At 40.0% G+C, this 22,959-nt stretch overlaps 1 protein-coding gene and 1 non-coding gene across 3 annotated transcripts; one reads left to right on the top strand and one right to left on the bottom strand.

The window, feature by feature from the left end:
- Positions 1-7: 7 nt before the first annotated feature.
- NARF (nuclear prelamin A recognition factor) lies at positions 8-20,859 on the top strand. 2 transcript variants are annotated; one of them, XM_049812695.1, is made up of 12 exons: positions 8-148; positions 882-970; positions 1,640-1,720; positions 2,758-2,901; positions 4,395-4,527; positions 5,792-5,926; positions 10,942-11,060; positions 11,937-12,066; positions 12,853-12,925; positions 15,595-15,732; positions 16,342-16,499; positions 17,126-20,859. In XM_049812695.1, the coding sequence occupies exons 2-12, from the start codon at positions 944-946 to the stop codon at positions 17,365-17,367; spliced, it is 1,380 nt and encodes a 459-aa protein (XP_049668652.1). In that variant the 5' UTR covers positions 8-148; positions 882-943; the 3' UTR covers positions 17,368-20,859. The 2 variants fall into 2 exon arrangements, with proteins under 2 accessions (XP_049668652.1, XP_049668651.1); XM_049812694.1 differs by lacking the exon at positions 8-148 and having other exon boundaries at positions 800-970.
- Positions 20,860-22,292: 1,433 nt separating this feature from the next.
- Positions 22,293-22,364, bottom strand: TRNAQ-UUG (transfer RNA glutamine (anticodon UUG)). Its single transcript has one exon. It is a non-coding gene; the product is annotated as a tRNA-Gln (tRNA).
- Positions 22,365-22,959: the final 595 nt, after the last annotated feature.

Here is a 22,959-nt window from a genome sequence, read left to right as displayed (position 1 = left end):
CGGGCCCAGCCGGGAACCTGCCGGCGACAAGGCGGTGGGTGAGGCGCCGGCTGCCCCGCCTGCCTCTGCGGCCAGCCTCGGCGGCTCGCCCGGCGGCCCGCGCTGCCAGCCTCCGCCTGCCGGGGACGCAACTCACCGCGGCGGCGAGGTACGGCGCCCGCTTCTTCGTCCTTCCGCCCCGCTCTTGGGGTCGTTTTGGGGGGCTTTGCTTTGGTGTTTTGGGGTTGTTTTTTTTTCCTTCCCCCGTGGAGCTGGTGGGCTGCAGCTCCTGCCTGTTTCCCCGCTCTCCCGCCGCGTCTGTCTCGGCGGCGGGAGGGGGGACCGCGCTGAAGGGCGGGGGGGGGGGGGGGGCGCGGCGGCAGAGCTGCCCGCGCTGCGGGTGGGGGAGCCCGGCTCTGCTGGCGGAAAGAGGGCCGTGCCGCGGAGCAGCCTCCGCGCTCCCCGGGGGGGCCCTTCCCTTCTTCCCTGCCCCGCGGGGGCCCCCGTGTCCGTCGCCGGGCGGTTTTCACCCCGGGTCTACTTCCAAGGCCGCGGCGGGGAGCGCTCGGTGCCCCCCTCGCGCCACGTAACGGGCTGGGGCGACGGGGCCCCGCGGGGAAGGGACGGCGGCGTTTGTTGGTTAATTACAGACTAGTAAATTGCGGAGCACGTGAGGGGCGCGGCGGGGCCGCCCCCGCCCCGGGGGCCGTATTGGCTGCGGGCGGGCGGCCCGCCTCGGCGGCGGGGCGGCATGGCTGCGGGGACCGCCCGGCGGGGGCGATAAGAGGGGCAGGAGGCGGGCACGGCAACAAAGGGCGGCGGGGAGGGCGGGCGGGCTGTCCGTGGCTGCTGCTTGCGTGCGGGGGTTCACCTGCCTGGCCCGCTCTGCTCCTGTCCAGCAGCCCCGGCGGCGAGGACCGCTCGGCAGCCGCGCCAGGGCCGGGGTGCGCCGGCGGGATCGCAAATGAAGTGCGAGAACTGCACCAAAAAGGTGAGCGCGGCGGCGGCGGAGGCGCGGCCGAGCTGGGGCCCTGCCCGCGACCCTCGGCCGGGGGACGTCGCCTCAGTCGGGGGGGGGGGGGGGGCTGGGGGGCTGGCGGCCGGCGGAGCTCGTCCCCCCCGCCGCCGGCCAGGCGGTGGCCTCCCGGCTTGCCCCGTGAGGCAGAGCGGCGTTCGGCTGCCGGCTCCAAGGTCACCGGCCTGCCCGGCACCCGGAGCGCAGCCCCGTGCCCGTTTCCTCGTTTGCGGACCGGCGGCGGTAGCGCACGGAGGGCGGCAGCGGTACCGTCGGGACGCGGCTGTCCGCCCAGCTCGCGGCCGTCACATAGCGCCGCGGTCGCGACGTGTACACATACAGCTTCTGCTGTGCTCGGTTTAATCTTCCCCTCGGGATTAAAAAAAAAAAAACAAACAAAACAAAAACCAAAAAACCGCTCGGAACTGTAAAACCGATGAAGCAAGTGAATCTCGGAGGAATTATTTTCACTGGAGCAAACGCACTTAGAAGACGAGGCATTGCCTATAGAGATGTAGATTTAACGCTGCTGAAAAAAACGTAAAGGAGCTGGATTAGTTTTTAATGATACAAACAGTTCAGCAAAGATGTTGTTGAGCGGTGAACGTATCTTGTGTAAAGCATGTATTTTATGTTTTGTTTCAGGAATGCAGTAAAAAACAGAAAAATGATGATACGCAAAGTACATCTGTTGATGCATTGAGTTCAAATGATGGTTTTGAAGAGGTAATGATCTTTCTAAAAATTGTAATACACTTATTTGTATTCTTTTGTTGTTGTTGTTGTCTACCCCAAAGGAGGTTTTAAGTAGAGAACTTTCAAGTACTAAACACTAATCAACAAGCAGTTATAAGCAATTATGAACACTTGTAGACATGTCATAACCAGAGAATCGAGAATCTTTAAAAAAGGTGAAATAAAAAAACCTTTATTATGCAAACACGAAACAGGAGTTGTAAAAAGTTTCTTTTTGAGTGTCAAAAATCTTAAGTCTTCAAAACAGAGACAGAGAGTGTAATGAGAAAAGAGGGGGTTTGATAGTATAAGTGCACAAAATGTCTTCTTATTCTTTATAATAGACAAACTTACAGATCATCTCCTGTTCTTCAACAGATAACTTTCCCTGGGAATGGGTTCTTAATTGAGGGATTTTTGTTGTTTTTTGGGGTTTTGATGTTTTGTTTTTGGTTTTTTTTGCAAGTAGTCTGGTTATGTTGCACTTCTATCCAAGTATTCCTTCTTCCCACAGATGAGCTGCCAACAGTATTGCAGCCAGGAGTATGAAACTCTTGATCTTACAGTGTATGTTCAATGTAATTGTAGGACTACATTCTGTTTGTTTTACCTCCTGATAAAAAGCCAAAGCCATCTTGCTGTTAGAGAGGCATCTGGCTATTAAGTAGGTTTAACCATTCAAGTGAAAGTTTTCTCAGTTGCTTGGTAGGTTGATGGGGACTGTCAGCTCTGAAGTGCAATGCAAATCAAGTTACTAGAATACAGACTAGAGGACTAAATTTAGGTCTATGTTTATGCTTAAACATTTTGCAGTTTCACAGTAATAATAGGAGCAGAGCCATGAAGAAGGATGGAACAAATTATTTTGGTTACTTTTAAGTAACCTTGGATGTTATGCAAGTGTCATGGATTGTGTTTTTTTAAACAAAACAGTGATAGCATGTTTGGTCTTCAGTCAGGTCATTGCAGAGGTCTTGAAAATTGCTCAATCATTATTTAATACTTGTTTACTGTTTTCTTTCCCCCAGAAAAATGAATTTCATACATTGGCTAATGCTAAAATACTCCTTAGCGACTGCCTAGCTTGTGACAATTGTATGACATCAGAAGAAGGAGCCAGAGTTTTCCAACAGAATCAGAAGGAGCTCTTTCGTATTCTTAACCTTAATAAGGTAAAGTGACACAAAAACCACACTGTTTTCTGTGAGGAGGAGGCAATTACAGAATGACTAAGTAGCTTGGTTTCCCAGGGCAGATAATGTGAAGATTTGTCAGGATATACTTTTTCCAAAGAGGAAGTGAAAACTTCAGGCAAGATGAACATTAACATTCTTAAAAATAATTTTGCACTAGAGATGCAAGATCACAGCACTTAACCTAAATGCTAGAGGAAAGTTACTGCATCTACAGAAGTAAAATTTTTTGAAAACATAACTACCTCATTATAAAAGTGTTCTATTGCTGTCTTGTTTTCTGCTGAGACTGGGATTTCCTGAAAGCTAGTAGCTATGTATGGTGCTCAGATCTTTAGATCTTGTTAGTGAATTAATTATTTTTAGTTCTGCTCCAGACTTCTGTGTCCTTACTTGATATGCAAAAGCTATCAGAATTTGATGCTTTTTCTTAATCTGTACATAAGTGTCATAAATAAGAGGATTCATTACCTAGTGATTCATTTCTCTTAGAATAGTTTAACACTCCATACAGTATGATGTTGTTGTACATGAGAAAAAGAGAAGAAGAGAGGGGGGGAATCTTTTGGGTTACATGGGTCCTATTAAGAGAGCCTGAAGTCTACAACAGGGAGGCAGCCAGGTACCTTGATCAGAACTTCAGAGGCCCAGAAGAGGACAGTGAACAAGAGAGATGCTTTCCAGGCAGTCATGAGCTCTACTTGAAGGGTCATTATACAGCATTTAGGGTGTCTAAGTACAAACTGTGGTCTCTAACCTTTTTAGGGTGAGATTTGTCAGTGGTATAGTCCTGGTTTATCTTCCAAGGGATCCACTGGTGTGGAAAACATCCCAGCTAAAACACGAGATTGATCTTCAAATAAGTGTCACTATCATCAGAGCTTTAAAATTGCACACCATCTTAGGTATTTTCAAAGGGTTCTTCAGTGCCTACAAACACTGGTTTGTTGAGGGTCCTACCTTGCCAGTTCCCCTCAACAAAGTCAGTGATAGAGACACAGGAGCCTTAACAAAGGGTCATATCTGTAATTTGCTGGGTTGGATTTGTAACTTCAAATGCCCATGCTCCTGTAAACATTAGTTTATCTATTTATTAATGTTTTAACACAGCTTTTTTTCATATTTGCTAGAATGTTTCCTATTGCTAGAACATCATAGGTGAATGTCTCTTAACTTTCCTTATGCCATTAGGAGACTGACCACAGAATTGTCCTAGGACGGATGGATTTCCCTGAGTTATATAAAAGAAACATCTACAGATGATTAGAGATGAACACTGACAGGATCAGAGGAACATCTTGTCCTGCCCTTGGGAAACCTGATAGTTGTTTCATAGGATTTTTAATGATAAGCCCACTGAAGCATAGGACACTGAGGAATAACTCCAGGAGTGGAAAAGGGAGGGAAAGTAGGGAGCCTTACCCTGTTGTAATTACATACCTTGTTTCCTTTGTTTTTGTTTTGTTTACCAGAAATGTGATACCTCAAAACACAAAGTGTTGGCAGTGTCTATATGCCCTCAGTCATTGCCTTATTTTGCTGCTAAATTCAATCTCTCTGTGAATGATGCAGCCAAGAGACTCTGTGGTTTCCTGAAAAGTCTCGGTAAGTTTGGGTTTGTTATGATGGTGGAGCAGGAAGGTGAGATTATTTTAAGTTTTTGCTTCCTCAGCAGAATTATTTGTTATGCAGTCATAAAGTGCTGTTGCACAATCTAGTTTAGAGTTTGAAATATGCACTCTGTGATACTAATGACAGTGCACCAGTATCAGAAATGGATTGGAGGCATTACCCTGTTCATAGTAAAGGTTACAGAATAGAAGACATTATAGAGCTGTCTTTGAAACTTTCACTACCAAGAAATCAAGGAGGATTTGGTCTTGAGCTTCAATAAGATTTGCCCTAATTTTGTAACTTGAGGGAGGAGGGAATTCTTATCCTAAATGCCTTCCAGTCCTTTTGACACATATCTCTAGAAGATTCTCAGTTCTGCTTTTTTCTTTAATTTGAAATTATATGCAAGAACTGTTGTATCTGCCTATTTTATGTTAAAGCTGTATTTCCTTTGCTCTTTATATACAAAGTTTTATTTAAAAAAGAAAAAACACTTTGCCTATAGGTTTGGGGTTTTTTTAATGTACTTGAGGGAGGAAGGAAAAGGACAGTAATAAGCCTATAAACTGTTTCTTCCCATATGTATATATTAATTTTTCATAGTTTTTATCCATCCCTATATGCAGTACGTTTTCCTCTAAATGGAATGCTAAGTGCTGGTGGGCCCCAGTTTTCTTAGAATGCGCTAATTATCTATGCCTCACTTGCTGTGGGGACATGCTCAATATTACGTAGGCGTATAGGGAGTGTGTTGCCAAATAAGCAGACAGAAGGTCTCTGCTATGTTGGTGATAATGCTCATGTACCTTTGCAGGCAACTTCAGCACTAGAAGATAGGCCTCTTAGCTGGATGGGCTTTTTTGTGAATAATGATATGCAACCGCAGCATGCCTTGAAAAGAATGCTCCTCCTCAAGAGTCACTGCATACAGCCCAGGAGTCACAAAATCCAGTTTAATTAAACAAAAAGCAAATATATGCTGAATGGCAAGCTTCTCACAAGGAAGCAGACAACTATTTGAAGTGTTGCTAGTCAGCATTAGCAAGTTGGTGGTCCTTTTAAATTCACGACATAGAAAATAGCTTTTCAATGTATGGCTTTTATTTTTAACTCTACTATTTGTGGAAATTTGGAGAGGGGAAAGAATATACCCATTGATCCTCCAAGATTTTCTGTAGACCTGGAACTTGGAAAGAAGCCTGCGAGATGGAAAACATTCTAGTAATTCACTTCTCCTTACTGCTTTCTTTCATAGGGGTGCATTATGTATTTGACACCACTATAGCTGCTGATTTCAGTATCCTGGAGAGCCAGAGGGAATTTGTGCAGCGGTATCAACGGAGGAACCAGGAGGAGCATGCCTTACCAATGTTTGCCTCTGCTTGCCCTGGTGAGAACTGATTTCTCCAACCTTCCTGCACTTCAGCTTAGTCTCCTTGGAACTACCAAGGAACTGAGGAAAGGGTGGTTTCATTTGGGAGCCTTATATAACTTCGAGCATTTTGGCTTTGCTTTTGAGAGATACCAAATATTGCACACAGTACTTGTTACCAATAGCGCTGATCATCCTTAGTGCATTTCAGTGCGTTGCTAGATGGGCCTGTTTTTCATGGGCTGTTGGGAGAGCAGAATTTGTTTCCAACGAGCATCATCAGCTTTCCCATATATAAGTGAGATGTCACAGCCATAAATGTGACCCATGCAGACAAAGAACAGGTGCGATTGTGCTGGATAAGGTATGTGCTAATTCAGTGTAGGGCCTTACAGAGTCAGGTACAAAGGTTGCAATAAATTCCCTATCTGCATCTTACAGTTGTCTGCTGCTCTTCAAAAAAAACCCCCCAAAAAACCCCAAACCACAACACCTACCCCCCCCACCCCCCCCCCCAAAACAAAACCACCACAAACCCCAACACCTCCCCCAGACCCCAAACAAAAAAAACCCAAAACCCCAACCTTGCTGTAGTCCACAGCCTCTGATAATATATAGAACCTGAACTACTGATTTCCTGTGCTAGTGTTTTCTATTAGTCAGTTGTATTTCCCATCACTTCTAGAAAAGAAGCATATATTGCATATGAATCCCTGGATAATGAAACAGGTACAGAAGCACTGAGGTTTTTAATGCTTTATATAAGACCTTAGGAGAAATTAATCAGAACTGGAATTGAGTTAGTGGCTGCTGCTTGTGCGTCCAGACCACGAAGTTTAATATGGCATTTCCTTATTGAAAAGAATATTTAAGGAACTTTGCTAATTAAACTACAACCTCTATTATCTTAAGCAAAGTTCTGAACTTGCCGCTTAAGCCTAGAGGACAGTAGCAAGTGACATTGCTCTTAATGACTGAGATGGTAATGTCTTAACACTTACAAAATAATTCCCACTTGAAATGTCAGACTTCACTCACTAAATGTCTCACTTCTGAGAACTTTGCACCTGAGAACTTGTTCGGTTATGAACAGAACCTGCACTTATCACAACTGAAAAGATGTAGAACATTCAGTCATTGTTTACTTTTTCTATTTGTTAGCACACTGTCATTTCAGTGTTAAGTATGATAAAGCATTCCTAAAAAAGAAATTTCAAAAAGGAGGTAAAAGTAACTCCTTCACCTAACCCTCCTCTCAACTGCATCCTAAAGTTCATGGTGTTGCTTTTCAAAAGGCTAATAAAAATACAAAAATATTTATTTCTAACTTAGAAATGACTTAAGTGGATTGCATTCTTTAAAGAAAAGTTACAGTGACAATACCCCAGAACCTGCTGTTGTCATTGATTTAAATACTGCTATTTGAATTGTGCTTCCACTGCAGAACACACAGAACAAACAAAAGTACAAATATCTGGGTTACACTTTAGGCACTACATGTATGTATTAAGAGGAAAAGTTTCTTTTCTTCTGGTACTGTTATCTTAGTGTTACCTCTTATCTTCAGAAACAGACACACTACATGTTGCTTTTTTTTTTGTGTGTAAAACCTGTTAAGTTGAAACAACCCTCTATTACTTAGCTTTGTCTTGTTATACATGTTTTATTTAAAATTCAAAACCTGAGGATTTCTTTTAGAACTTCTTCTGAGATAATTTTAATTTTCTTCATCTAGAGACAGAGCTCAGATTATCTGCTGCTCTCATTGGAAATATTTTTAAATAGTTAATGGAGCAGTTGTCTTTGTCTGTTGTACAAAAGATTGTTTCTGCTTTCAGTGCTAGTTATGGTCTTAGCTATCTGCTGTGATATAGATGTTAGCAGAAGCACGGGTGCTTTCAATTTCTGGAAAACTGAACCGAAATATCACTGTAAATCCATTCTGAAAGCACGTGGTGTTTCCTTCCTGTTGACAGCAATTACAGAAAAAAAGTCATAAGTCATGATCAGTCATCTTTAAAGTAAGGCTGTTCACTGTGTTTCCTGACTTTAATTGTCTGGGTGCATTTTTCTGTTCCTCATTCTCCTTCTCTCTACCACCAGATTATATAAATTTGTCCCAGAAATGTTTATTGGGTGTGTTTTATCACAAAATGGTTTTTATATAGCTGTGTGGATATAAGGTCAATGTGAACCCAAGTATAACTGCTTTACTCTTACTTATCTTCGTGTGTAACTTTCCACAGAAATACCACCCTCTGCAAGAGTGGTCTGTGGTGTAAAATCTACCATGAGCAGAAGACTATAGCCCATATAGTCCCAGAACCTGATAAAAGGGCATTTTATTGTCTCTGTCTTAATTGTTCTTACCTCCACCTGCTGCTCTCTGAAAAGAAAGTGAGCTAATTTTTTTGGTGTGTGTTTCCTGTTGAAAGTACAACAGTATAACTACTGATTGTGTATGTAATATCTCAAAAGTAATCAGTTCTCTTCCTTAATTTACCAAACTGGTAAGCAACGTGAAGCACTGGCTCTGGGAACCAGCCAGCATTTTTAATGCATTGCCAACCTTTGTGAACTCTTAGAAAGGTCAGTGGGGCAGGCTTACAGCATAAGTAGGAAGAGCATAACTACTGAGGATTCACGTGCTTTTGTCCCAGTCAGCTAAACTAATTTCCTTTTACAGGAATGGGGCTTTACAGTAGCAAAAGTTTTCTTAGTTTTACTGCACTTTATACTGATGCATAGATATTTATAACATGCATCTTTGTGATCTACTCATGATAAACCACTAAAAACAGTGTGTTCTGAAGTATATCTGCAAGAATTTACACAGTGATTTGTAGGGGTTTCTTGTTGTTCTTTGATGCTGATGCAAGCCAACAAATGGCCAAGAATCTGAATGAATTTATGAAGGGTATAAGTCTGTATGGGTACAGTGGTACATTGATATAAGAACTGGCTTCCTGTAACTGTGGCTCTGGAATTCAGCCCTGTTGATGAGTAGGCAGAAACAGCTAGTGCATGCGTGTGTGAAGTGCAGATAAATGCCTCATATTGCTCATTCACCAAGGCTGCTTGTATAATTAAATGGTGACTAATGGTCATTGTGGAGCTGGAACTACTAGACACTTGTTCCATGTACTGCAATGAAAGAAACAATTTAAGAAATGGCTTTAGGCAATACCTGCCAGAAGTCTCTTGGGATTTAGTGAAATTTCCTTATAGTTTATGACTACAATATCTGAAACATTCCAATTCTAAAAACTTGCTTCATAGCAGGAGTGCTGTGGTGATTAATGGTACTCATAGTTGCAGTATAAAGGAAGGACCTTCCAGAAATGCTACTAAAGTACAAGGCAGAATGTTTTTAAAAACTGGCCTCATTTTGTTCGAAGCAGTTCTATTTTGACAGCGCTTGAGACTGAAGCCATTTAAGAAATAGGATATACATATCATTCAGAATGTGCTAATACAGCCTTCGTACCAACCACGAAGAAATGAAGTCCTTTGTTGCAGGTAGTATCTTGGACTTAAAAGTCCCAGCTGAAGTTGGACATTAAGCAGACTTCCTCTGCAGAGTCTAGCAATTCAGCACAGTCCTGATATGTAAATTTATAGCCCTTAGCTTTATCTACAACAGAAATGAATGCTTGTTGAAGATGATATACATCTTTGAGATTTTCCATGGAGACAAGCATCTGTTAATCTTGAAGTCTGTACTTTAACAAGAATTGGGAATATTTAAACAGCTGGAGGATCCTCATGTTTCCCTAACACTTTCTCATTTTCATCACTAAAATTGTAAAATTTTGCACTGGGAAACCACTTCTCTGCCATAGAGAGACAAACCAACTGAACGCCACTTGGATTCTGGTTTTGTGCTGCTGTTGGCCTTTGTGGCAGTGTTCTGACTTAAACATTACCAGATGTTTATACATATGTGTTCATTTCAAGCTTAAGAATTAACCTACAGGTTTTACCTTTCCTGGGCAGCATGTACTTCACAGCAATTTTTCTCTTTTTATGTAAACACTAATCTGTTCAAAGATAAAAGACTGAAGTATGGTATTTTTCACTATTTCTTAGCACCAAAAGCAACACACTTCCTTAGAAGGCTGGGCCTAACACTTCTGCACAATTTAGGTATCTGGTTCTCAGTTCATGTAGGTGAAGCAGAAAGTTCTGAATCCTTGCTGTGAAAGATTCTGGGCTGTTGTCTTCATTGAGAGTTACAGTGCCTAAGGAAGAATTGCACACCCTAAATATCTTAATCTGCTCATTTGTCAGTTCCTGTTCTGGAAGATGGGGAATAATAGAACTGCTCTGGATATTGGGGGTGGTGTGAACATACGTAGCTGTCACAGCTGAAATGCTGAAGCAGTCTGGTGAAAGGGATGGGGACTCTTGAGTAACTAAGACAGAATGTTGAATACAGAGAGATTTCAGTTGATTACTGTGTGTATGGTTGAGTGTGTGGGTGTTTCTAAAGAAGGTGTGGCTACTCTAACAATAGTAAAAGAAGCCATTTTTCTCCAGGCTTAATCCATGTGCATCTTGTGATAATGCTTTCATGTGACACTTCTGTTCTAGAGGAGACAAGCTGGGTGCATGGATATTAAATCTCAGGAAACAGAAGGTTACAGTTAAGCAGCTGAACAGAGTACATTTGTTGTAGTATCCGGTGATCCAAGGGCTGAGGTCTAGAAAGTCAACTTACTCTTTCTTAGCTGGGGTCTTGTTCTTTCTGCTTTGTTAAATCTATGCATTAGAAAGGGTGTAATAGGTCATGAAGTTCACAGTGACTTGTAGGTCTAAAACTAATGACACAGTGAATTATTGATAGCCAACTGTAAGGCATTATTAACTGAGCCTTGAGGTTTCCTACAGTTCCCAAGGTGGGGCTTCCAGCTGACACAGAAATGTCCTACCTACTGTGAAGGTGTCTTCATTTTTAAGAGCTGTTCTATAACCGCTGCCACTTTGCCATGCTTATGTGCCACTTCACTATCTGTGGTTTTCTGCCATTCTAGGTTGGATCCGGTATGCTGAAAGGGTACTTACCAATCTTGTGACCTCTCACATTTGCACTGCAAAGTCTCCACAGCAGATCATGGGCTCCCTGGTGAAAGGCTACTTTGCCAGGCAGCAGGTTAGTGATTCTGACCATTATACTCTTCTAAAAAGATGGGCTAGTGGGCTTTAATACTGAAATATAGATCTTGGTGTATTATAAAGTGATAAAGCATCTTCCTGAATTGTTTGCCCTTCACTTGAAGAATAAATGGTGCTCTACTGCTGTACAAGTTCCCATGATAAGAAGAATGTACAAAGAACCTCATTTCATGAGGTGCAGTGTGAGCTGGCAGCAATCCTTATGCTTGCAGTGCAATATGGATTTAGATATTTATGGATAAAATTAAATCCAGTGTGGCTAAAGAGATTCTTGTTAAATGCTGCCTGTGTAGTTCTATAGCACAGCCAAAACAGGAGTGGAGGAGAATAATGCAGAAATTGCCCTGTTGTCTGGGATCAATAAAAGCATTGTATGCTAGAAAATAACCTTTTTATCTTCTCAATTTTGTATGTTGAAAAAGTTGCTGTTCTTTTTATGTTATCATACTTAAATTTAAGTGCATCCACATTATATAGGAAAGTATTGGTATCTCCATGTAGATAGAGAAGTATTGATAGACTTGCTGTGGATGAAGGTGGGTGAGTGACAGCTAGAAAACAGAATTCTGAAGTCCTGACTTGCATTCACTTTCTAAGGCAATCAAAAGCTGCAGAAAATGTAGTCTCAAGGAATATGGAGAAGTTTTAGCCAGAATACTGACTTCAGATGTTTGTTGCTGATGCTTTGTGACTTCTGGCAAATCACTTCATCTGAGTTCAGTCTTTAATTGCTAGGGATTGATTACTAGTATTACCTGCATAGAGTTTATGATGCTATTTTTGTCATTGTCATCCTTCAAGCTGTCTTTTGCTCTTCATGGAGTTCACATGTGCTCTCTTCTATGTTCCACAGAACTTGTCTCCTGATAAAATTTTCCATGTAATTGTGGCGCCTTGTTACGACAAAAAACTGGAAGCTTTGCGGGAAGATTTCTACACTGCCTTGTATAATTCGCAAGAAGTTGATTGTGTTCTGACATCAGGTTAAATCTTCTTTAAACTTACCATTTATAAAGATATAAGTGAATCGCTATTGTTAGAAGAGCCTTTATGCCAGACTTTGCTTTTTTTCAAGCCTGCTTTAGTTGTAAGATTGGCTTTTTTCTGCTTTAAAAATAATTATGTGGTTTTGTGCTACTGGTAATAGAGGTATTGAATAGGGAAGGCAAAGCAAAAAAATAATTTCCTTCTAAGTTGGTATTCATTTGAAAACAAGATTTGGGTATTTGGTTTTGTCAGCCTCTTGAGAAAGATAAGTTATGCAAATCCATATTAAAAATCATTGTCTTGCTTGTCATTATTTAATCTCCACTGGGATTATTCATAACATTCCAATTGCGGAGGTCAAGTACAAAGTGGATAAGGAGTCAAACCCTGCATCCAGGAGAGTGAAGGATGCTGCTGAAGCTTCACTAACATGTATTATGCATGGCACCAGTGGCTTTTTGCTGTGGCTCATGTCTCTAGGCTCAATGTCCAAACTACATATCCTCCTTTTTCCCCTGCAGTGTAGAAACGTCTTCCAAACTTAACGTAACAGAAAAGCTACGAGTAGCATTATGCAAAGTTTGGAACAAGCTGAAGGCCCTTTTCTTCAGAGCTGGAAGTGTCAGGCTTCTCAGTTGCTTGGAGGCAACTGACTCTAGTAAGAATTGGAGAATGTGACTGTAAGCACATATAGATGTTGGGATGTTGATCTCTTAAACAGAGGCGCAGCCATGTGCGTTTTGCTTTGTGTTGAAAGTAAAATGTCATATGTTTTCCTACAGGTGAAATTGTCCAAATAATGGAACAGAAAAATGTGTCTATGAAAGATGTGACTGAAGTAGCTGTAGATAGTTTGTAAGTAGTTTTGTTGTGGATTGCTTCCTTATTTTGATGACAAGTGACAACAGCTTTGAGCATATTCAACATAAATGTAAAACTTCTCAAGAGAATGTTTTTTCTTTTTAAAGAAAAAAAGCCTACATCAAAGCCTGAGTATACTAAAGCCTCATCCTTTATATAGTGGCCCAAAACCCCCAAAGTATTCTCTTAGATATTCATTGTTATATATAAAAGTAATACGAAACAGGTAATATAAAACAGTATATACTGTCTAAATACAAAGCAGGTAATTTGATGTAATGAACCCTGTCTAGTGACTCCTTTAAAATTTAAGATTTTTGAAGATTTGTGTAGCTTCTTACGTATATTTTAATGCAGTAATATTAGATTTGACTGTATTAAATTCACGACTTGCTAGTAAGTGTGACTGTCTCGGGGTGTTGACACCATTCAGACCTCTCCTGTGCTTGAGCTTGTCTAAAGCTGAACAGTCTCATCTGCCCCCCCTCCAACTGTCTGGCCTCACACAAAGATGCTGGGATGCAATCATGGGGTTGACCATCTGTTCTGTGCTTCCCTCTCATTTGGAGCAGCATCTTGACAGTAAATTTCCACTTCCCCAAATGTGTTCATGTAGAATTGATAGAAGTAGCACCCTTTCAGGAAATAGTAATTATTATTTTTTTATATATATATTGAAGATGGCAGTTAGTTTTTCAAGATTCGATAAAATTTAAACATGCTTTAGATGAAAATCACACAAAGCATTGAAGAGATTTTGTTTACTTACTGTATGACTAGCTCAGAAAGCAGCATGCATGTTTTAATTCTCAGGCTTAGTTACAAAGGCTGGTCTCGCTGCTCACTGATCTTTGTTCAAGTGTGACAGATGTTACTTGGTATCTTTCAAAAGTGGTGGTAGTGGAGCAATAAACATGCTTTCTTGCACAAAATAGAAAGCTCTGGAAATTTGTAAAAATCCTTTTTGCTTTCACTTAATATCCTGCTTGGACCTTGTCTAGACTGAAGAAATTTAACTGGTACAGTGGTAACATTTTCAGAACTGTGTTTGTAGTGTAGCTCCTATGATTACTTCTACCAGAGATTGCTACACAGAATGAGAATTACATAAATAAAAGTTCTTGCAGACATAATCACATAGAGACGGTCATTTATTTCTAAATCAGCCTGTACAATGAAAGAACAAGCTCTTATTCAGAATATACCTGGCTCATTGGATCAATTTATGTTGGAAAATAATTTTTAAAAGGACTAATCTGGTAATACTGCTTCAAGCTGTGACACCTGATGACATAAATTTTTGCTCTTCTGGGTCTTAAAAGTAGATTTTGTGAGAAATTTATATAACTTGAACTCCTCCTCTTAAAACAAGTCCCAGCACAGCAGCAATTTGTGGTAAAGTGCTTGGTATTAAAAAAGTGGTATGAACAAAGTAACTCATGTTTGAGTTCTCAAATTACTTTTGTAGCTAGAGAATGCTAACAAATAGCATTGGCTAAAATTAGGAGACATACCATGAAACAACATCAGGCAAGGTTATTAGAAAAAAAAAAATCCAGAAGTTGCAGTAGTTCTTAAGTAGATGCAATGGCATGGCATAGAGGGGACAGAGATATTAAATTTGTAAACTTCAGCTCTTTAGTAGTCAAAATATTTCTCTGTTATTATTAAAACTTAAGCATTTTTTGTTAGTAAGGTGTTTGTTGTGGTAATTTTCACTTTGGTTTTGTGGTTGAATGCTGTGCTTGGACTGCTGCTCAGGCAAAAGCTAGCAGCATAGGCCAGGAAAGGTCATGTCTGGATGTTCTGGAAGAAAGTAATTAGACTATATCTAGAGAGGCTTTTACATGTAAGAGCAAAGGACATAATCTGTCCATTTGCTAATCTGAAGACGAATCTCTCTACCTGAAACTAGCAGTACCACACACCCCTATCAATTTCTGCTTTGTCAGAAAGGAGCATAAGCCTGTAGAGCTGCAGTCTTTGGTGGTCACCAGTATGCATCCCAGTACAGTTTATACTACAGCCACTTGTGCTCACTAGTGCTGTTTTTAACCGAGGGAGAGGTGAACCTCCAGGTGAATGCTATGCCCATTGGATATGATCTCACTAATTTTCTTTCCTGAACTATAGTGTAGCACTTATCTTAAAGGTACAGTGTTTAGCTTGGTTGCAACTGTACCGATTCACTGTTATTTTAGTGGCAAAGTGTTACAGACTGTGACAAACAGCTCCTGGAGCAGGAGAATTGTTTGTGAGCAAAGGCTTGTAACTTCTGAAGTACTTTTATATTCTCACAGGCTAAAGGTGACTGACTTATTTTTTGCCAAAAATGTCTCCTGAGCAGTAAATGGCTGTTAACCAGGTCTTTAGGCTGTGCTGAATGTGCATTCTTATAAATTACTGTTGCTCGAGGTTTCCGAACGTGGAAAGCCCTACATTCTCTTACATTTTTTTTACTCTTTTTTTGCCCCATCATCTTACTGCTGCCCTGAATAGTTCAATTTTTTTTAAGCTGCAATAAATAAAAATGTTACTATGTTGTTACTCACTGCTATAAAACACTTTTCAGTGGGGGAGACAAGAAAGGGAAAAACATAGTACTTTATTGAAGTGAAGGAATTAAATTTTGGAGCTGATCTATCTTTTTGTTGTTTTCTAAGGTTTGATGAAATAAAGGAGGGAGATGTAGTAAGGCATGATGGGAAGAGATCCGATGGTTACCTGGAACACATTTTTAAACATGCTGCAAAGGAGCTTTTTGGCATGGATGTCAAGGAAATCACTTACAAAGCATTAAAGTAAGTTACAGTTTTGTATCCTTGTTATGTAGGATGGGCTAGTTAGAATATTCTCAGTTGGAAAGGACCTACAATGATCATCTAGTCCAACTGCCTGACCACTTCAAGGTTGAACAAAAGTTAAAGCATTTGTTAAGGGCGTTGTCCAAATGCCTCTTAAACACTGACAGGCTTGGGGCATTGACCACCTCTCTAGGAAGCCTGTTCCAGTGTTTGACCATCCTCTTGATAAAGAAGTTATTCCTAATGTCCAGTCTAAACCTCCCCTGGTTTAGTTGGTGGTACAGTAAACCCTAATACAGTTATTGCTGACCTGGCTCTTTCACTGATATGCAGTTACCTGTTATAAACCTGTAAATTTGTTTCTGTGAAGTAGCTCCCGCTAGCTTTAATTTTTTTAATAACTTATCCTTAAAAATAAAGTATAATTCTGTTCTGAAAATTCAACCCAATTTCTGCTTAACTCAGTTTAGAAACTGGAAGAGTTCAACTTAATCTCACTGTTATACTTGTTCTGTTCTCTTTAGAGCTTCTGAATACAAGATGACACAGTTGGATCATCCCTTTGGTAATGCAGGTGTTTAAAATGTTCTCTGTGTATCTTTACAGGAACAAGGACTTTCAAGAAGTCACCCTTGAAAAGGATGGTGAGACAGTGCTACGTTTTGCAGCAGCTTACGGCTTTAGAAATATCCAAAACATGGTTCTGAAGTTGAAAAAAGGAAAGTTTTTATACCATTTTGTAGAAGTCCTTGCCTGCCCAGGAGGTAAGAATAATTGTGGATCCACAGTAGTTCCACACATATATCTCAAATCTCAAAGTAAAGTTGTCTTATAGGCAGACACTTAATTTCATTCCCTCTTAATTCTCTTCTTAATAATCTAAAATGCTTACTATTTAATGAATGGGCTAGAACGCCAATTACATGTGCAGGGTTGGCTCAGAAATTGATTGGGTTTTCTAAAATTAACCACAATGTTATCTGCAGTCTTCTGACCTATAAATAAGTAACAGCATGGCTCTTATGATTATTTCAAACCTCAGAGGAAGTACTCTGAAGTGCTGGTTGTCAAGGGCAAGAAAGACAAAGAACATAATTAAGATCATAAAACCATGGAGAAGGCAGAGAAAGATTGTTGATATGAAACCTCATTTACATTAAGATTATGTTGATACTGGAATCACTTTAAGTAAATACAAATTCTAACAGCATGGGCGGTAGTTTATGTGAAGGGGCAACTTTTTTTCTTTAGACAAGTATGAAAAAAGAATTCCAAGTTAACATAAACTTTCTCTTCATACCAAATCTCCATCACCCTTGTGGCTTTTTTCTTACCTCTTTTTTTTGTGTGTGTGTTATTTTCTTTTTTCTTTTTTCCCTTTTCTCCTAAGGCTGCTTAAATGGAAAAGGTCAGGCACAAACTGAAGATGGAAAACCAGATAAAGCACTGCTTAACCAGATGGAAGAAGTGTATGCTGCAATACCTGTTAGGCTTCCAGAAACCAACATGCACGTACAAAAGATGTACCAGGACTGGCTGGAAGGCATGGACTCTAAGAAGGTCCAGGAAACTTTGCACACCAAATACAGTGCAGTAAATCAAACAGCAAGCAGTTTGGATATCAAATGGTAATAAATCAAACTCGCAAAAGATTTGCTTAGGTTAGTTACAGATTCAGCACTGGAAACATTCTATGCAATCGCAGATGCTATGCACTAGCCGAGTGTATGAATGAGATGCTTCCTAATTGTGGATTATTATTTGTGAAGAACCATTGCTTTTTAAAAACAGAGAAGTCTCCGAAAGCCCTGGTTCCTGCCATTGTCATTTAACTTCTACTGTGTGTAATCTTCTGCATATAATGGATTTCTTTATTCAAAAACATGATCTTACAAGGTACATAAGCGCTTTCTGCCAGGGGCAGGGAGTGTAATTCCTGATGAAGTTACTCCCTGAAGTGAAGGCTTCCCTTAACTTCACAAAATGGGCTCCCCCGAGAAGGCGAGATTATTTTACTCCTACTCCTAGGTATGCAGTCCCTTTCATCACAGGAAAACAGTCATCATGAATTTCAACTTGTTGCAGTTGTTGTGAAGAACTTGGGATTTACTTGCCTTTGTAACAAAAAAATCCCTTTACAGGGACAAGTGCATATATGGAGAAGTATAATGAATTTATGTATGCCTTCTGTCCATATTTTAACAAAAACTATTCAGTTCCAAACTAGTCACCATTCCTTACTGATGTAATATTTTGTAAGGAACAAGATACTTCATATAAACTGAACTTGGGAAACTAATGCTAAATGGTTATAATGCAATCCTTCATTAGAAATAGTTCCAAATAGGTTGGTTGGTACAAAAAGAGGACTTTTCTTTCCTTCTAAGTTTACTTAGAAACTTGAAGCTGGGAAGAATGGTGCTGCTCACTTTGGCTTCTTTGAGGGTGAAACATGCATATGCACTGTCATGTGAGCACATGCATACTACAACTTTGCTAGATTTGTTGAGCCAGACTTACAGCATTTTTATTCTCTCATGTTTCGGTACACAGAATACCAGATTGTTCTTTATCTCCATGTTGACAGACTTCTGTAAAAATAACTTCATGGAGTGCCTCTGAAGAAAGTATTTAGCAATGCCTGTGAGCTCATCAAAGTTACTGTACATTGGCATAATGAATTTTGGTACACTTATTTTAAGTATGCTGCAGAGGTTTCATTTAACAGACATTTTAAAGTGGTATTTGCATGCAAGCTTTTTTGCAACTTCATGTTGCAGAGGGTTATTCCAGAATGTGATGGACAAAAAAAAAAAAAACAAAAACAAAACCTACTGCCAGACTTCTTCAGATTTTCCTAGCAGCACCAAATTTGTTCACAAGTAATGGCTGTTTGAAGCTAGCAAAGTTTCAGCTTTCTTTTTCCAGTCTGAAAGTGTGGATAGGCTTTTTTAATCATTTCAGGCAGTTTGAATGACTCTTGTAAATTTCTTAATCTTACAACTGCTTGTATGAGTAAGATCTAATACTGCAAAAACCTGTGTGTATTTGAAATCCGCATTTAACTTGAACACAGTGGATGGGATAAAGGCATCAGTGAAGTCAATGCAAGTTCTTGCATTGGCTAAACAACAGAGGCTCAAAAGGAGAGAGACAGACTTAAGTATGTTACCCCAATGACAAGAGATAGTTCTCTTAATGTGAAGCTGATAATGGAATTGCAGCTTTCAATTGGACCTCCACCTAAATAAAAAAACATTTCACTTTGAGGGATGTTTTCTTTCAAGTGCAAATGAATTTGATTACTCTGCTACCTACATGCACACAGTAAGATTATACCCATAAATTAGCCTTTGTAAGTTGTTCCTTGTTGTAATAAAAACATTATACTTATGTGGTGCAATATCAGAACATCTACAGAAATCTACCTCTGTACAGGATGGGAGTCCAGAAATCATGGGAAGACTTGTGTATAGCTGAAACTGTAATAAATGTCTGCTAAAGAAAGATGGTGGTGTTGCATGAAATTTCTGAACAGATTACTTCTAGAAGCAACATCCAACTCCTTCGGTCTGATTTTCTTTATCTGTCATGATTTCCTCCAAAAACTTCAACAGAATTATCTTGTAATAAAGTGGTCTTGTCCTGTTTGTATAGGCTTATGTTTCTATGTATATATGGTTTATAGCTTGATGGCATGTTTAAATTATATTGCTTCAGTTCTTTGTATAGTATGCTTACTTTTTTATGTGCGTATACTGGATGAAATGGTACAAAAAAGTTGTTTGCTTCTCTGATAAAATCTTCTCTAAACTACACAAGAGCTGCCTTGCTATTCTGAAAAGATACCCTTGAACTGTTTGTACAACTTGAAACACCTTCGTCTTGATTAGGTGGCACTGCTGTACCTGTTCTCTTTTGCTATTATGCTTGCCTGTTGCACTAAAGAGTTTCACTCCTATGCTGGTGGGAGACCCTAGGAATGGGCCAGTAGGTGAAATAAATCCGTCTACAGTATACTGTGCTGTGCTACCACAAGGGAAACTGGTGGCTCAGTGCATAAAATAAACTATTTCAGTTGAATCTGCCATTTCTTCCATCTGCTCAAGTGTTTTAACCTATTGAGATAGTAGCAATGTAAATATCTAGTAGATTATTTGTCTGCCACAGTATTCTTTTGAAAGACAAGGCAGGCATCTAACTTGGGCAGCTTTTAGTGGCTAGGTGGAATGTATGTATTATAAGTAGTGACTTACAGTGACTGATACTTGTCTTTTTTTTTGTCAGCTTTTGTTTTAAAAGACTTTTTGGAGCAAAACTGATTTTAAAGCTCTTTTCTTTGAAGTGCCAGTTTAAAAGAAAAAAAAAGTTTTTTCCCTTAACTGTAGTAAGTCTTTTCCCCTCCACCTTCTTTCACTGAAATTTTAACATATATCAGAAAACCATGTTGCAACTTCATATATAGTGAAATACTTGCCTAAGATTTGATTCTGGCTTTTAAATCTACAGTTGGGAAGTCTGTCATTATTGACAATATGTGTTTCTAGCCACGCTTTCTGAAACTACAGCATTATTTAGTTCCCTGATACGATTTTGGCAACTAATTTTCATTGCTACTGCCTTTTCAGCAATGGGAAAAGTTTCTAGTGTGGTCACAGCCATAGTGCTTTACTTCTCAGTTGAATGTTGTGCTGAGACAATCTTGTCTCTAGATGATTTTTAAGAAATACTAAATTGGAGGGATTGCAGGAAAGTAACTGGAAATGCTAAATTAATTTGGAAATTGTCTTGGGGTATTACTGACTTGAGCGTATCAAGTGCTTGATACCTTGGGTTCTAGTACTTTATTCTGAGACTGCTACAGCACGGGATACACATTGTGAAGTACTTCTGCTATGCCTTCTCCAGTAAGTTTGCCTCGGCCACAGCACCTTGTGTTTGTCCACTATAGTTAATGAACATGGACAGACATGGGCTATGCTATCTCTTAGAATAATGAATATATCTGTATGCAGCAGTCTCAACTGGATTATATTTAGATAATGTTCAGTTACCTAAATTTTGGTGCTTTGTATTCAAATGGAGCATGACCATGAATTGTCCTAAATAAATCTTGATACTGAATTGTGTACTGATTCTGTCTCATTCTATATAAGAGCTTAACTCTTAAAACAAAGTGTACTTAAACGTATGTTCTTGGGTGGTGAATTTAGCACAAATACTTACTAAGTCTGTAACAGTAATACCATATTAGCTATTTGTGAGTACTCTGGATTACAGCTACACTTCAAACTGATAAATGGAAGGAGAAAGTTGCGGAATAACAGTAAGAAATGGTAATTTGCTCTCTAGAATTGTAAAATAATATATTGAATTGTTGCAAGGCTGACAAGCATCTGGTGGCTTGAAAGCTCTCTTACCTGGGAAGAATGATGTTGCTGGTTGAAGCCAATCTCTGGGGGTTGACTAGTTACACTGAAGTTTACAGTTATTTAAAACACTGATTCACAAGGAACAGTTAAGATACTTGTTTGTGTACAGCCTGATACCTACAAACACGGTTGGGGAAAAGGATGAAAATTAGCCCCGACAGAGAAGAGGGAAATATTTTTTAATCAATAGGTTGGGCAAAAATTTCTTTACTGAATTTAGCAAATGCTTCCATAAATTCCCTTGAACAGTTAGGGCCCTAACTTTCACAAAATAGTAACTACATCTGAAGGTGGTCTGCGTTTTTTTCAAGGGACAGTAAGGAGCAGTTACCTGCTCAGAGGAAAAGGAGGAGGAGCTGATCTTCATTTTGGCACAGAACAGAGATATTCCTGTTGCTGTGTAAACAAAGGACTAGTAAGGACAGGTTTTGAGAAAGGGAGCCAAGATGTTAAGATGTCCTTAGCTACTCTTGAAATGAAAACTAAATAATGAGGGTTTGTGTCAGCAAAGCAGCGGTAAAACCCATTTAAATTGTGCAGAGTTCAATCTGTGAGATTATACCCACTCTGAAATCGTTGCATTTCTATCCTTGTCTTCCAAGTGAATAGTTGGGTGCACCTGAAAAATAATGTCCAAATTGTGCATGTTTATCTACTGAAAATCAGATTTCCCTCAGTGATGACTTTTTTTTTTCCTCAAAAAAGACTTAAAATACATACAAACCGGTAAAAATACAATGAAAGACCCAGTTAAATTGTAGTAATAACTATTTAAAGTCTGTTTTGACCTTTTTGTCAAATGTATAGCCATTCATTTAATTTAAGAAAATCAGGAATAGCGCAATACAGTTTAGGTCAAGGAGAAACCTTTGGCATTCAGCTCCTCGGGTTTTACCCCCACCTTTTGGTCTGCAGCCTGCTGCGCTGTGCATCGACACGGCAGTTTGATTTTCCCTCTGTGCGCCATGAGGGCTCATGATATATGCTGTCCGTGCAAAACTAACGTGACTTTAGCTCCTCTGTGCCTCAGGCCTTGCCCCGACCGGCGGCACCGGAGCTGTGGAAGCCGGTCCGCGGTCCGCGAGGGGCTGCCCAGGGCGAGGAAAAAAGCGAGGACTGTTCCGCAGGTTCTACCGAGATTTGAACTCGGATCGCTGGATTCAAAGTCCAGAGTGCTAACCATTACACCATAGAACCAGGTGGTGGCACTCGCTTCCGCGAGGCCGGAGAATAAATCTATAGAAAACAAATCCCGCTGTGAAAGTCCCCGCTGGCCTTTCTTCTCTGCATCTTGAATGACTGGCCAGGGATTTAATGCAACCCAAAATATTCGTATTAATTCTGTCTTTCTGCAATACCCGTTGTCCTCGTGGTATAATGATCGCAAAGATGCAACGTCAGAAAGCAAACACAAACAGCAGGAGAACATCTTTCAGGTACATAAACTGAATCCTCACATGTGCACTGGAGTCCAGCAGACTGCCTCATGCTTTTCTAATGCATAATTTAGAATTGTGTTTCCACACAGGTTGTTCACAGCATAGAAGTAAAAAGAATCACTTACGTTTCAGTATACTATAGCATGTCTGAAATTTTTCAGATAATTCGTGTAAGAATGTACTAACCTAGCCGCAATAAATAATAAATATGGAGAAAATTAGCCACGAAAATTGTGTGGTTTGGTTTTCTTCCAATGCGTTTTTCAGGAAGCACAGCATATCAGTAGTTTACGGCATTCCAAAAGCCCATGAAAATCGCCAAGTTTCCCTTCAACTAACTCATTCTCCATGAC

The sequence above is a fragment of the Accipiter gentilis genome, chromosome 10 (assembly GCF_929443795.1).
Source record: "Accipiter gentilis chromosome 10, bAccGen1.1, whole genome shotgun sequence".
NCBI lineage: Eukaryota > Metazoa > Chordata > Aves > Accipitriformes > Accipitridae > Astur > Astur gentilis.
The sequence above is the reverse complement of the archived record's forward strand: the minus strand, read 5'-3'. Positions and strand labels throughout refer to the sequence as shown.

What these genes read in the sequence shown, in the direction of transcription:
- NARF (XM_049812695.1), top strand. Translation starts at nt 944, where the DNA reads ATGAAGTGCGAGAACTGCACCAAAAAG. An exon ending in GCTACTTTGCCAGGCAGCAG is followed by an intron (nt 11,061 to 11,936) that starts GTTAGTGATTCT and finishes TATGTTCCACAG; the next exon opens with AACTTGTCTCCTGATAAAAT. An exon ending in AGTCCTTGCCTGCCCAGGAG is followed by an intron (nt 16,500 to 17,125) that starts GTAAGAATAATT and finishes TTTTCTCCTAAG; the next exon opens with GCTGCTTAAATGGAAAAGGT.